General features: G+C 46.9%; 1 protein-coding gene across 1 annotated transcript in view; it reads left to right on the top strand.

The window, feature by feature from the left end:
• The window catches only part of Alpk2 (alpha kinase 2), a 110,007-nt gene that overhangs the window by 80,233 nt on the left and 14,171 nt on the right, over positions 1–15,603 (top strand). Inside the window, exons 6-11 of the mRNA XM_055622644.1 lie at positions 551–678; positions 774–809; positions 4,029–4,303; positions 5,666–5,754; positions 11,085–11,302; positions 15,509–15,557. Of these exons, the coding sequence (XP_055478619.1) occupies positions 551–678; positions 774–809; positions 4,029–4,303; positions 5,666–5,754; positions 11,085–11,302; positions 15,509–15,557 (795 nt within the window). The remainder of the gene's footprint in view (positions 1–550; positions 679–773; positions 810–4,028; positions 4,304–5,665; positions 5,755–11,084; positions 11,303–15,508; positions 15,558–15,603) is intronic.

Genomic DNA, 15,603 nt, shown 5'->3' with positions numbered 1-15,603 from the left:
CTGTACATTATTTTAGAGGCCCTGAACACACTGGTAGGGAGACTGAGGCAAGAGGATTGCTTGGGGCCTAGAATTTGAGACCAATATAGTGAGATCACCATCTCAAAACAGAATCAAAATGGGAACCCTCGGTTCTGAATCCTCACGTAAAGCCAGGAGCCTCTTTCTCTTGCTCCTTACTGTATCTATGTTTAGATTCAGGTTTAGAGTCATGGATTCCCCTCATGCCCAGGATACCTGGTTCATCAACATAATTCTGAGCCATGCTAACAGTAGCCCTCAGATTTCATTATTCCAGCTTTCCCGATGTCAGCCCTCCAGAACGCTTCTGTGTGTTCATGTTCTGTGTTGGAGTAAGAACATTAAACCGCAATGCAATGGTCCTCCCTGTATGTGAATACATTGCTTAGTTAGCCGATTGGGGGCATCTAGTCTGAAAGGCAGCCCACTGGCTGAAAGCACAGGGCAGGAGGCATTAACTCCCTCCTTCATGAGAGCGTTACAACTTTAGAATGATGAAGCATGTGAATGTTAATGTCCCCTATTCCAGCGCAGGGGACAACTCCACTGTTTCCTTGGCCATCGTCCAAGCTGGTCAGAAGGACCAGGGCCTCTATTACTGCTGCATCAAGAACAGTTATGGAAAAGTCACTGCTGAGTTTAACCTCACAGCTGAAGGTAAACCTCGGCTCTTAGCTGCTCGTCAAAGCCCTGGGACCCTGCCAGCCCAAAGGGACTCCTGTCCTGACTCCCGTCTCTTTGTTTCCTTCCAGTTCTCAAACAGCTTTCAAGTCACACGGAGTACAGAGGTAAGTGAGCTGGCCAACCGGCGGGTAGGCTCCCCACCAAAACACACCCAATGTTCCGTACACCCTTCCAACCAAGTAGAGGATGGCCCAGGAAGGGCTGTAGATGCGAATGATGAAGCAGGATCTGTTTCCATGGGGCTGGGAGGGCCACTGACCCGCTGGAATTTTAGTAGATTGCAGATCCCTAGAAGTGTATCATTTGTGGGCAGGATTAAACTGCAGCCATGCAGTTTGGGAAAATTGTGCAGGGGCATTTGTACCTGATTTCTTTCTTTAGGCATAAGCCTTGCTTGCATGGGGCTTTTTATTTCTACTTTTGGCGCTTAAGTTTTGATTCTTCAATTTTCTTTTCTGTTTGACTAATGAGCAGACTATAACCTTGTTTGATTGCATCCTAATGAAAAAAAAAATGAGAGACGTGTTTTTGTACTGTCTTTTGGTACATCTGGTGTTTTCTAGTGTAATAGCTGCTGCTCCTAGCTACTCATGCAGCCGCTGGACTGTCCATTTTGTTTGCCCACCACAGACTGCTTCAGTCTGAGTGTGATATATCATGTATTGTCCCCTCTTAAGGAAAATGACTTGCCCACTTGCGCCCACCCACCCCTAACCAGTGTTCTAGGAGAGTTGCTCTGGCAATCTAAGCTACCCTCACACAGCCACTTTTTAACAAGATGTGGTGCTGGGAAAACCTGCCCGCAGCCACAAGGCAGCTCCACACAGCCTCGCAGCCAACCCTGCACCACCACAGCCTAAGGTAACCTCTGCCACAGCACAGCACCTTTGGCCAATTTCAGGATTGCTGTACGTTGATGGTTATATTGGATGAGCATCTAGAAGGCGTGCTGCTGATGGTCACGGCAAACAAAATAGCTGAGACCTCTGGGAAATAAGACGATGGAGAGAGCTAAGATAGCCTAATGTTTCAAGATAGCCTAATTTCTCTTGCCAGTTTTCACTTAAAGCAAGCCCTAACTAAAACGATTCTCCCACTAAGGTAATGAACACCACAGGTTTCACCAGGGAAGATATCTTTGGGTGCCTTCAGAGCAGAGGCAGTTCCAACAGCCTCTAGTTCCTCTTTCCAGAACGTTCCAGGGACCATGACCATGCCTTGGATTTAAATTTTTTTTCTCTCTCTCGTGGTTATGTCCTCATTACAGTGATATTCACATTAGAATTGATAGTCAGGGCTGTTCATTTTACCACACAGAGTGGTATAATTAGAATTACATAGAACTTTCACCTTTAGTTAATTACATCTGATGTTTTTTGTCTGAGTTGCTTTGCTTGTGCGTGGTGCTGGAGACAGAGGGCAGGGCATGGTGCTGGCTGGGAATCAGCCTGTGGTGTCTTCACTGTTTCAGCTCCACGGTCTTTTGCTAATGAGCTGCATTCTTCTCTGACCTCTGAACTTCTGGCGTTTCTGTCTGCCTTCCCACTTCCTTCTGCAGCTTCCAGCCGTCCACCTAGCTCTCCAGTTTGAAGATTGCCCCTCTCTGTTGTTTTTTTTGCTTTCTGGCAGTAATCTTCAAGAACAGCACTGTCTCCTCACAGTCTTAACACCTTGTTTGAGTCATAGGCTGCTCGTGCGTGCGTGTGTGCATATGTGAGTAGGTGCTTCTGGGCAAGTAGGCCAGAGGCTGGCAACGGGTGTCTTTCTCTGCTGTTCTCCACTTTAGTATTTTGAAACAGGGCTCCTTGTGGAACCCTTCACCATTTCTGCTGGGCTGGCTAGCAAGCCCCGGGAGTCCTCCTGTCTCCACTATGCGACCCCTCCCAGTGCTAGGATTACAGACACACACCACTAATGCCTGGTTTGGTGTGTGTGTGTGTGTGTGTGCTCGCATTGGAAATAAAAATTCAGCTTATAGGCAGGGAACACTTCGCCCTCCGAGCTCTTCGCAGCCCCATGGGTTGTTCTTAAAGCTGTGATCTGAATTTATTCCATGAAGAAAAATATTACTGTATAAAATTGTGAAATGAGATTGTCACATGTCCACACTTTATATCTTCTTGTAAATACCCGGAAAGATTTCAGGTTTTAAAGCTCGGGTGTGGAAGCACACTCCTTTAATGCCAGCTGGCGGATCCCCATGCATGCAAGGCCGTCCTGGTGAACGCATGAAGTTTCAGGCCAGTCAAAGCTACACAGCAAGACCCTGTTTAAACACAAACAGTCCAAACAAGCCTGTTTTGCTGAAACCCATCTATTTTGTTCACTGAATGAATAAGTGTGGCTTGACTGCCTCTGGTTGAAGGCAATTTTTGATCTGCATTGGCTGTTAACTCTGACAGCTGTCACCCAGAAAATGACCTAACATGCTCTTTTACGAAAAACCCAAAGTAATTCTACTTTCTAAGAGTTCCTTGTCAATGAAAATTCTTTTGACCCATGCATTTTTTTTTTCTGTGATAACCATGACCAAAGAAAATTACAAAAGGAGATATTTAATTGGGGTTCCAGAGGATTAGTGTCCATGATAGCAGAGTGAAGACATGACGGGAGAGCAGCAGCTGGGAGCTCACAGCTTACACAGGGCAGGCAGGGAACCTGCCTCAGGTTCCCTGACCTCAGGCTTTTGAAGCCTCAGAACCCACCTCCGTGACACACCTCAAGTGAAGCCACACCTCCTAACCCTTCCCAAACAGCTCCAGCGACTGGGAACCAGGTATTCAAACATATGAACCTATGGGGGTCATTCTTGTGCAAAGCACCTCAACTCTTGCCTACCTGCTTCGTGTGGTGTGTGTGTGTGTGTGTGTGTGTGTGTGTGTGTGTGTGTGTGTGTGTACTGAAGTGAAACACCTGGAAAAAAATCCCCAAAGCCCCCTGGGGAAGTGCTAAGGAGAGAATTGAGTAGAGTGCAGTTGGATCTCCTCCATTATCTGCTTTGCCCATCTTCTGGACTTGCTTTTGGCTGCTCTGCACGTCTCCGGTTTTGTTTTCCAGATCTGCAGAAGTCTTTCCCAGCCTCCCCAGCTTTGCCTTGTACAAAGATGGTCCTCCACCTGTCCTTCTCATGTTCTCCTTCAGTGACCTCCCTCCTCATCCCCTGCCCAACTCCTGTTAGTTATGTCTCTGTTGGGCATTAGGCATGATCTGTCCCTCTGGCTTCACCAGGTCAACTTTGTCTTTAGCCTCGCAAAAGCATAGTAGTTAGTTGAAAACCAGGACGGGAAATGGCTCTGTCCACTGAAAGCTGTTCTGTGTTATAGGATGCGAAGAGATTGAATTCAGCCAGCTCATCTTCAAAGAAGATGTTTTCAATGACAGCTACTTCGGGGACCACCTACGTGGCCAGATCTCCACGGAGGAGCTTCACTTTGGCGAAGGGGTGCACCGTAAAGCCTTCCGTAGCACGGTGATGCAGGGCCTCCTGCCCGTCTTCCAGCCTGGCCATTCGTGTGTGCTCAAGGTGCACAACGCTGTTGCCCACGGGACCAAAAACAATGATGAACTTGTGCAGAGGAACTACAAACTTGCTGCCCAGGTGGGTCAGCAAACCCACTGTTGTTGCTTTGGGTGGGAGAATGACGCACAACCTGAGGTGAAAATAAGACGCAGATTTGAGCGGATTATTTTTCACAAGGGCCCTTGGCTTCTTCAGGGTGTGAAGGCTAGATGTTTGGGGGTCCTCACTTCTCAGTTCTTACAAGGAGTCGGGACTTAGCCCGGGGACATGTTTCCTCTTTTCACCAGGGGTTCACTGGGCAGAGTGATCATGTTGGTCCATGAGGATGCGAATCCAGTTGGACAAGGGGTGATACAGAAGGAGGGGTCCTAAGATTCTGGGATCCCTGATGACAGATGAAACCAGCACTAGTCTGTGAGGAGAAGCTGGGCACTAGGGAAAGAATGGTCAGAAGGCTTAGGATTTGTCTTGTTTCCTGCTTTCTTGGGTTTGTTCAAAGACTGCCTATAAACTCTACAGGAAGACTGAGCAAAGGGTCTACCTAAATTCCCTCTCTCTAAAACTGACCTGTGAAACTGGAGGAAAGAGGGATGAGAGGGAGGAGTCCAAGGGGCAAAGAAACCACCCCTTGCCCAGCTGCACCTTGACCTTTGTGTTCACCTTGACACCAGCAGCTGCCGGTGTTAGTCTAGGACTTTGACCACCCACAGCCATGACTGTGGAAGAGTCACGTGGTACTGTGTGCTCTGTAAGGCCAACTCCTGTGGTCCAACTGAGACAGAGTCCAAGCTTGTGTAGCCTCTTCTCGTCTTCCATTTTCCCCCTTTCCCTTATTTCCTTTCAAACATGACCCAGTCGTGGAAAGTCCCCACAGCCTCTCAACTCCTGGTCAGACAGGCCTTCCAGGGTAGAGAGTAGAGTCCACTTGGCTTTTCCCAAGGAGGGCTCTTACTGTTTGCGGCTCACATTATACCCATGGAAAGGAGTTGGGAGGATCTTGAGAAAAACCAGTACCCCACCCCCACCAACCATTATCTGACATCATGCCAAAGGGCCAGTCCCCTTAGACCAGGGACAGCCTTCCCCAGTGCTGGCTCTAGAAACATAGTTCCCAGACACTAGGCCTGAGAGCCACTTAACCTGACCTTGGCTGAGGTAGGTCATGTCTCAGAGCCCCTTTATCACCGGCCAATTCCACATGGTAAGTTTTGTTTCTGGTGTGTAGGTTAGTGGTGGAACAGTTGCCTAACATTCACAAAGTCCTGGCAAGGATCCCCAACACTGGGAAATAAAGAAAAAAGGTGCCTCTGTTTTGCCAACCAGCCATGATGGGCCTAGGAAGCTTTTATCTGAGTGATCTTGGAAATATGCACCGTCTTGCTGAGCAACGTTCTGAATCCTTGCAATCGTTTACATCTACACTGTGTTTGGGTGGTACAGGAATGCTATGTTCAGAATACTGCCAGATACTACGCCAAGATCTATGCCGCGGAGGCGCAGCCTCTGGAAGGCTTCGGAGAGGTGCCAGAGTAAGTCTGTGGATTTCCCCCTCCCCCCATCCCAACCCCCATGTATCACTACCTCTGGTTTGCTATGGATGTGGAAGGCCTAGAGGGCAGGAGCGGGAGAAGGACCCATCCGACAAGTGTTTGATTTCGTCTCTCGGACTATAAACTGTGAGGAGTCACGTGGCTGCCATCCTGTTCTTGTTTAGTCTCCAGAGATGTAAAAGAATGCCTGATAAATATTATATTTTTAAAAATCTTTGTTTTTAAATTAAAACAATTAATTATGTGGGGCTGAAGAGATGGCTCAGCGGTTAAGAACACTGGCTGCTCTTCTAGAGGTCCTGGGTTCAAGCCACTCACATGGTGGCGCCCAACTCCAGCCCCAGGAAGTCTGATGCCCTCTTTTGGCCTCTGTGGGCACTGCATGTTTGCAGTGAACAGGCAAAAATGCAGGCAAAATCTCCATGCAAATAAAAGATCAGTTAATTTTTAAAATGTAAATGTGTGTATGAGAGAGAGAGAGAGAGAGAGTACAGATGCAGAGTTCAGAGAAGAGCATCTTATCTCTTGGAGCTGGAGTCTCCTCAGCAAGAACAACAATTACTCTTAGCCACAGAGCCAAATCTCCTTTCCTGTGATAAATAACAGTTTTTAAAAGAGTTATTTTGCCGCTGGAGAGCTGTCTCAGGGGTTAGGAGCGCTTACTGCTCTTACAGAGACCAGATTAAATTCCCAGCATCAGTACGGTGACTCACAACCATCTCTAACTCCAGCTCCGGGGCATCAGACGCCCTCTTCTGGTCTCTACAAGTACTGCATGGATGCGATGCAGAGATATGCAGGCAAAACACCCGTACACATAAAACAAAACCAAATATGTTTTAAGTTTATGGTAATTACTGTGTATGTGCATGCATATGCAGTGGGGCTTCTGTGCCATGGCACACACAGGACATCTCTGTGGAGTTGGCTATCTCATTCCAGGATTTGAATTCGGGTCACCAGGTTTATAGAGCAAGTACCTTTACCTTACCAGCTCTGATATTCATTGGGTAAATACATGTGTGAATGGAAAAATGGAGTCTATCACATTAAATAGATACCGTGGTATCCACCATGTTAAATAGAAAAACGGATACATCCCTTGTCCTGGGTTTCACCTTCATTGCCTTGTCTAAACAATAAACAAATATAAGATAACAAGAGGCTATTGCAGTGCAACTAATATGAACAGCATAAACTATGGTGACACCGTAAGGAAGGGTAGACACAGTAGGGGAGATCAGGAACACTGGAACAGAACCACTTCCCATGATCCTCTGTACAGAAATTATAGGCTTTGTCCAGTCATTGCCTAAGTATTTTGAGCCTCAGCAAATTTCCAAGAGTCTGGAGCCTGTGCTTGTTAGCTGTTTGTATGATAAGGTCATATTTGCATGCTAAGTAGAAAGAGAAAAGGCCAAGTCAGGACACACAGGAAATGCAGGAGGACCAGCATTTATACATCGCTGACAGCAAGAGGGAAAAGAAGGAAACAGTCCTTGTCTGTAGGATCCTGTTCACTTAGAAACCTTTCCCTGGGGTGGCGTGATAGAGCAGGAAGTCCAGTGCCTTCTGCTGTCTGCTGAGAAGCACGTGACACATGTGTGTCTAGTACTAGGACACTCAGCAGCAATTTTAGCAAAATTAATACGCTGCAAAGGGGAAGACAGGATTCTTTTCTGTTAAACACTAAGACAGTAGTTGGGATGAGTTCAGTTTCATATTGCAGGAACTTGCCTGTTATCTTTCTTGTCCCCTCTTTTTCCAGCCTCCATTCTCTTAAGTTCTGCCTTAAGGGAAGAGAAAGTAGCAACTGTAACAGAGGGTTAGGGCAAAAGACCACATTCTGGAAGCTCCAACAGGCTAGGCTTGGACACCTCTCCCAGCATGACCAGTGATGGTGAAAGCCAGCGAAAGGAGCTTGAATTTATGCATTGGGAAGAGGAATAACTAAAAGGATCCTATGACTCCAAGTTCATCCTTGGGGTACTGACAGGAGCTGTAGGTTGAGATACCAGAAGAATTGTGGCGGAGGCAAGAAATATGCATAAGTAAGCAAGGAAGAGGGCCAGGCGTGTGCATAATTAAACAATCCTGGCTTTGCCTCTGCAAGGTGAGCCAGGGTTGTTTTTGCTGTCACTCCTGAGCTCTTAATCTGGTTCCTAATGTTGCTCAGGGTGCAGCCTTGTCCTTCTGGATAATTGACCTATTTAAGGTGTGGTCCATCTTGGGAGGTTTTGCTGCTTCTGGAATCCAAGGATTAGGAGAATGGCTCATCTCTGTGGCCCCAGCCTTGCAGTGGGGATGAAATCGTTAGGTTGGGCGTGTAACATGTCTAGGCAAAATCAAGCAAGAGTCTGGCCCAAAGAAAAGGAGTCAGACACAAGATGAAGGCAGAGCTGCCAAGCTTCCAACTTGCTTTTAGTTACCTTGTGGCCCCAAATGGGGAGTTAATACTTTTAATCAAAAGCAGGTTCTTTTTTTCATTACATTTTTATGGAGAGAGAGAGAGAGAGAGAGAGAGAGAGAGAGAGAGACTGACTGTATGGAGATCAGAGGACATCTTACAGGAAAACATTCTCTCTGCACATGTTGGTCCTGGGGCTTGAACTCAGGTCATCAGGCTTGGTGACAAGTGCCTTTACCCAGTAAACTAACTTATCGACCCTCACAAGCAGTTTATAAGTACCCGTCATAAAGGCACTAATTCATCTACCCCATAGAGAACCATGGTGTCCTACAGCAGGGCAGACCCACGTTTTGTGCAGCTCGACTCTTGTGCTGCTTGGGGCCCTTTTAACGGAAAAGATCACATAATGAATATCAAGATGGGTTTAGGGACTTAGGAGGTTGGGTGCAAGTAGGGAGTGAGGCTTAATTGGTTCCATCCATATCCACCAAACAGCCTATAGCCCTGAAGAGAGATGAGGACATTTTTTTTTCTACCAAAAACAGTCTCCTTCCTTACAATAGAAAAATTTGTGATTGCATGAGTGATTATAGCCTATGGAAGGGTAAATGTACTCTGGAGGATGTCCAGGTCAGGCATTCATGGAACCTAACCCTGAGGCCTCATCTCTACCTCAGGGAAGCCTGTGTATGTGGCCCGAGCTGGGCCTGCACACTTCTAGCCTTCCTGGTAAGCCCATACTGCTGGGGTCTGGGGAAACTGGACCCACAGTGGTACCCCTCCCAACTCCTCCCCCCCAAACACACTACTTCCAGAAATGGGGCCCTGAAGCAGTTTTCTTTTAGGGAGCTTTTGGGATCTGAAAGAGAAAACACTCCATATTCCCTGCAGTTTTTGTTTTGAATTCATGAATATCAATGGCGTCACATCGTCTATGCAAATGACTCCAACTGGGCAGAGACCAGGCTAATTGAGATTGTGAATAATACCCAGACTTTGTTCTGGCTCCTCATTCCCCCAAGGCTACAGCATTAATAAGGACCCAGACAAACCTTGGATCCTTCGTATGGTAGGTAATTGGCTGGAAGGAGTCTTCAGCAGATCCCCCCCACCCCCGAGTCTTGCAAATGTGACAAAGCACGATAGGCAGGCAAAGGCCTATGGCCAACCTGGTTTTTAAGGGCATCAGGGCCCCAGCTCTGATACGCTTCCTCCCACCCAACCACCCCTGGATATCTCTTTAGCAAGACACAAAGGCCAGCCTCCTAAGCTGGGAAGGACTGCTTTAAGAGTGCTTCATTTGCTCCTCCTTCCACCTGGATATCCTCATGGCTGCTCGCAGCTTCCTGCAGGTCTCCCTCAAATGTCCCTTATCAGCCAGCAAGGACTCTGAGCCCTCCCCACTGCAGCACAAATGTCAGCGTTAGACTCGAGCTGATATGTAGCACCATGCAGTCACTCACTGTCACCTCTATTTAAATATAAGCTTCATGGAGGGGAGAGGCAGAACCTCTGTTCTCTTTTCCTTTTATTTAACTTTTCTTTAGATTTATTTTATTTTATTTTATGTATATGAGTATTTTGCTTCTATGTATGTCTGTGCAGCACGGTGTTATAAATGGTTGTGAGCCACCGTGTGGGTGCTGAGGACCGAACCTGGGTCCTCTGCGGGAACAAGAAGTGCTCTTCACTGCTGAGCCATCCCTCTAACCCAAACTCTGCCTTCTTTATTGTCATTTGTGGAAGAGTGTCTGGAAGAGTGTTAACAGAGAGGTCACTGAGGATGAGTGTTTGCTCACTGAAAGAAGGATGTATGGGTAAGGGATGGATGGGTGGATGATGGATGGATAGATGATGGATGGATGGGTGGGTAGATAGATGGGAGGATGGATGATAGATGGGTGGATGGGTAGATGGATGGATGATGGGTGCATGATGGATGGATAGATGAGTGATAGTTACTGATCCAAAGCATTGTTGAGATAAAAATGATAGAGCCTGGTGTCTTAGCTCAGGCCTATAATCTCAGCACTCTGAAGGCTGGGACAGGGGGAGTTAATGGGTTTGAGGTTAGCCTAGCTACCTAATGAGATCTTTTAAAAAAATGGGGCTGGGGAGATAGCTTGGCATTTAAGAGCACTGGCTGCTCTTCCAGAGAACCTCCATTCCATTCCCAACACCTACATGGTAGTTTGCAACCTTCCATAACTCCAGATCCAGGGGATGGGACGCCCCCTCTGGCCTCTGTGGACATGAGGCTCACATGTGATGTGTATGCATTCAGGCAAAACACCCATACACATAAAATAAATTAAAAAAAAATAAAGCAAAGCCAAAGCTGGACATGTTGTTTCACACTTTGAATCCCAGTGCTTGGGAGACGGAGGCAGGCCAAGCTCTGTGAGTTTCAGGCCAGCATATTCTGCATAGCAAGTTCCAGACCAGCCAGGGATGATAGTAAGACAATGTCTCAAACAAAACAAAACAAAATATTGAAAATAATGTGAGAGCCGGTGGTGGTGGACCCAGGTGGTGGCAGTGCATACCTTTAATCTCGGCACTTGGGAGGTAGAGGCAGGCAGAGCTCTGAATTTTAGGCCAGCCTGGTCTACAGATCAAGTTCTGGACAACCAGGGCCACACAGAGAAATCCTGTCTCAAGGAAAACAAAAACAAGAACAACAACAAAGTAATGACAAGGAGAAGTTTCAAACAAATTCTAAAAACAAGTAGAAATGAGTCTGGTTCATTAATAATCAAGGGCACTGCAGAAACATACAGTAAAATTCAGAGTGGAACCTGGATTAATGGCATGCCCTGCTGCTCCAGGTGAGGAGAATGCCGACACTTGTGTTCCCTTCTGAGAGCACAGTTTGTGACTGTGTCCTCCTTCCTGACAGGATCATTCCTATTTTTCTTATCTATCGGCCTGAGAACAACATCCCTTATGCCACAGTGGAAGAGGAGCTGATTGGAGAATTTGTGAAGTATTCCATCCGAGATGGGAAGGAAATCAACTTCCTCAGAAGAGATTCGGAGGCTGGTCAGAAATGTTGCACCTTCCAGCACTGGGTCTACCAGAAAACCAGTGGCTGTCTCCTGGTCACCGACATGCAGGGTGAGCAGGGCAGGCTGCCCCGCCCTGTGGGTGCTGTGGGCCTGGGTTGTTCCTCAAGGTAGGAGGAAAGAAAGGAAGGAAAAGGAAGAGGAGGAGGGGTCTTTTGGGTACCAATGAACATCTTCTTCCCAAGCACTAATAATGTCCTTTTGAAAATGAGGCTTGGAGAGGCTTAAAGGCTGACACCTAGGAAGTGCCAGTGTGCCAGGGATTTGGAATCCTGGGGGCTACCACTAGAGTTCAGCACCCTTGTATGAGACAGCGCCTCATCGTCATCAAATGGCGCAGTTCAGATTATTCCCAGCCGTGTTATTATTTGGAAATAGAGAGGAACAAGGAAATGTGTACACAGAAGCCGTCCGTAGCTCACCATTGTCCTTTCTGCCTGCTCCACCTGCAGGTACCACTTTGCCTAAAAACCTTGTTTTGCCAAATGTAGAAAGAGGAGTGTGAGTCAGTGCCCCCACCATGAGCAGCATTTGGCTGCTAGTGGGAGCTGTGGGTAATCACTCCTGCTCCCTCAGCCCATGGACAGGTAATTCCAGGGCATGTGCTCAGCGTGGGCTTCCAGCAGAGCACAGTCGCCCATGGGAGTAACTGGGTGTTCATCCATGTGCTACTGGCTGCTTGTGCCTCCTCAGTTTTTTTTTTTCCTGTTTTTTGGGCTCCTCTCTCAAATGAGCTATACATACTCAAGATGTGTGTGTGTGTGTGTACGTGTGTATTTGTATATATATATATAATATATATCTACAAGATATATATTATATATATATATATAATATATATCTACAAGATATATATTATATATATAACATAATATATACATACATCTCCTACATATATCTATACAGATATAATAGAATTTATGAACTCAGTTGTGTTAAAATAGTTCAACAATTATCTCACACCTGAGAGCTGAGAATCTGGTGATTCCTCAGTACTTGAGGCTGAGTGTTCAGCAGAGACAGGCAAAGAGAGACAGAGACACAGAAACATAGGCACACAGAGACAGGCAGAACTCACAGAAACATGCAGAGACACACTCGATTACCCTTCATGGGGCGCTGCCTAATGACCACATCTCATGCACCTGTCGCACATTAGCAAAGCGAGAAGGTGAACGCTAGTCCAACAGAGTGGCTGGACTCCAGGACTGGCTAGATTTCTCTAGCTTTTGCATGCATTCACTTTTCTATGATTTTTATTTAATGTTCACGACAGTCCTATGTATACCACATTAGGCTCCCCATCTCCCAGATGGCAGGAGCCATGGTTTAGCTGCTGCCAATCAGTTAATAGTTGTAGACGGGTCCAAGATGCCAACCTACACTTTCAGACTCTGGGTATCACCCTTTCTGCAAAAGATGACTAACAAGCCCTTCTGCAGGGCTCTGAGGACCTCCTGTGAGTCAGCAGGATCAGGAAACACTTCTGTCTTACAGAGGAGTTGATCTGAGAGGCAGCCATGTCTGCCCCCTCCCAGGAAAGCCTTCGAGCACTCGAGTGTACACACACAGACACACAGACACACACACACACACACACACACACACACACACGCACCCACTCACTTGCTCACTCGCTCACTCACGCATGCACCATTCTAAACAGACAGCTATTTGTTCTATTCAGATTCCGGCTGTACAATTGTTCTCCCCCAGGCTGTCTCGTTCAGAGTTAATTTCGCATTAAATGTATTTCGTCTCCGGAAGAACAGCACCCTGGAGCTTCACATGCAGCTAGTTTTTCTTCCGGGCACTAGTAAACAACTGCAACGGAATATTGCATCTCTCCGTAAATGATGTGTGTGCTTAACTGCGTTGGCACAGTGCTTCACAACAGTGTTTATTTACTGCTCGGAAAAGTCTTCATTGCCATCATCATCACGGCACAGGCTCACTCATCAATTCGTTAAGCCATGTCTCAGTTTTGTACACACTGGTACTAAGGATAATAGAAACAAAACCCAGTGCAATTGACATCTTCCCCTGGGTGCATTTGTTCGCTGATAGGAGACTGGTGGGACTTTAAGTTTGTAGGGTTAGGGGTGGGGCTATGACTTGGAACTGAGACCAGAGACCTGTTGAGACCAGTAGGCTTTCTGAGGACGGTCCACAAACTCAGCTTCTGAAGACAGAGTCCTGCCTTTCCTCCCACCAGAAACAATCCATGGACCACTATTAGCCTCACCGCAGTTTGACAGGTGCACAGCAAATTGAAAGTATTACTCCCCAGTGATTGTTAAAAGAAAGAAAGAAAGAAAGAAAGAAAGAAAGAAAGAAAGAAAGAAACAAACAAACAAACAAACAAACAAACAAACAAACAAACAAAAATACCTTGTAGAGTTGCTGGCAAATAATTAAACCAAGTGAGCTAAGTTTGTGGGATATGCTCCATCTCTTCCTCTCATTTCCCCAGAGGTGAACACTCACTGCATAGGCAGCTTCTATGTGGGTTCCAGGAACTCTCACTCGGATCTATCTTCATGCTTACTTGCACCTGAAATGCCTCCCCTGACTGTGTCTTTTTATATTTCTAAACCAAAAGTGGCAGCTGCCAACTGTGAGAGCAAGGGAGAGAGCACAGCCCAAGTTCAAGCACCTGTCGCCAAATTACCTTTAAAAATTGGACCTTACCGGAACTTAGAGCTTCCATGAAAAAGGATGTCTAGAGGGCCCTTTGCAATTTGGCATCTTTTTAAAATTATAGCACCTCCTACAATAAAGTAATGTGAAGCAGGCCTTCATATGTTTGAGTTGTTAGTAGCTTTGGACGAATGGGAGGACTCAGCTTTTAAAATGTTCAGTGGGAACTCTATAGTGCCAAGCTTGGCTCGCAGGTGCACATACCAAAGCTGGGCGCATTGCTTCTGGGTGACTCACCAATCTAAATAGCAACGTGGTGGCATTTTTGCTGTTCTGAAACATTGTGTTCTGCCTTCGACTTGCTTTCCCTTGGTCTCTGGGATGGAGAGCCATGGAACCAGGTTGCCATTTGATCTTATCCCAGAGTTGGCTTTAGAGAGACCTGGAGCCTTCTTTTGTATCCTCGACTGTCACCTACCTGGCCACTCCAGGTGGCTGGTGCAAGGATGCCACTGCTTAGAGCCCTGCTCATATGGGTCCCCTGTCAGAGGTGTCCAACAGGTCACCACTGGATTGCCCAGGTGGGCTTCCCAGAGCTGCCATCCCAGGAAGTCAGAAGCAGAAAGATAGAGCAAGAAGAGGCTAGAAAGGCCGAGGGACCTCTACACTCTGGGTACGAGAATCAGTGTTCTTCCTCACTGGTAGCCTGGGAGCGGTAAAGGATGGTGTTTGAGTCTGGGGCAGAGGAGAGTGGGCAGTCCTTGACTATAGTAGGATATCCATCTTCCTCAGGCTCGAAGATAGCAGGCTGTCTAGTTTCCTTACATCTCTGGCTCCCCAGCTACTTTCCAGCTGCCCCTCCTGGGAGCACAGTAGCAAAAAACAGTCCTGTGCTCCTGGGTTTCTACCAAGGACATCTTGTGGCCTTTTTTGCTGATGCGGAAGCTCAGTAGCTGTTTTATTGTTTTGGGCTTGGCGCTTCCCATCACCACTGTAGTTCCATGGATGAAGTTATTCTTGAAAGTCTTAAATGGCCAGGCCATGGATTCCAAACGTTACTGTCCCTGGCCCGATGGTTAAAAGTCTGCCGTAATTTGTGAATATTTTCTAGGATCTCTGGAAATTCTCTAGCCAGTGATAGGAAACTCTCTTAGCGAAAATGGGAAATTGCCTATGTGGAGTTTGGCTTTAGATTTGTTGCCTTGAACTTTCTTACTGTTGCTTTTGACCAAGGCAGTCCTTATATTTTAAGGGTTTCCGCTTTTAGTGAGGAGCAGGAGACCAAACCTAAGTCCAAGAGATAGCATTTCTAGGGAGAAAGCTCGTGGGAAAGTGGTAAGTCTCAAATTCACCAAAGAGCAACTGAGTCCCTCCTCCATCCTGGAGCAAGGCTAAGCCTGAAGGAGGGCTGACTTGGGCACTGCAGTCAGAGGTCTGCAGCAGCACAGGTCAGAGGGGCCAGCAAGGCTCCTGAGTCTCCATAGAAACCGGGAGGGAAGTACTCAGGGACCCAAGAAGACAATAAGCTGTCCCTATATGGTCTGAGAGAGTATCTGACCAATCCTTTCCCTGCCTCCCCTAGCAACTCAAACTCTGTCTTTGCTCTCTCCTTCCGCAGGTGTGGGAATGAAGTTAACTGACGTTGGCATAGCAACACTAGCTAAAGGGTGAGTAGGGAAAAATGAAATCCGTGTCATTTCACATTGGGCTTTT

Source organism: Psammomys obesus, unplaced genomic scaffold, assembly GCF_907164565.1.
Source record: "Psammomys obesus unplaced genomic scaffold, mPsaObe1.curated_primary_1811, whole genome shotgun sequence".
Taxonomy (NCBI): domain Eukaryota; kingdom Metazoa; phylum Chordata; class Mammalia; order Rodentia; family Muridae; genus Psammomys; species Psammomys obesus.
Note: the sequence above shows the minus strand (reverse complement) of the source record. Positions and strands in the feature narration are given on the sequence as shown.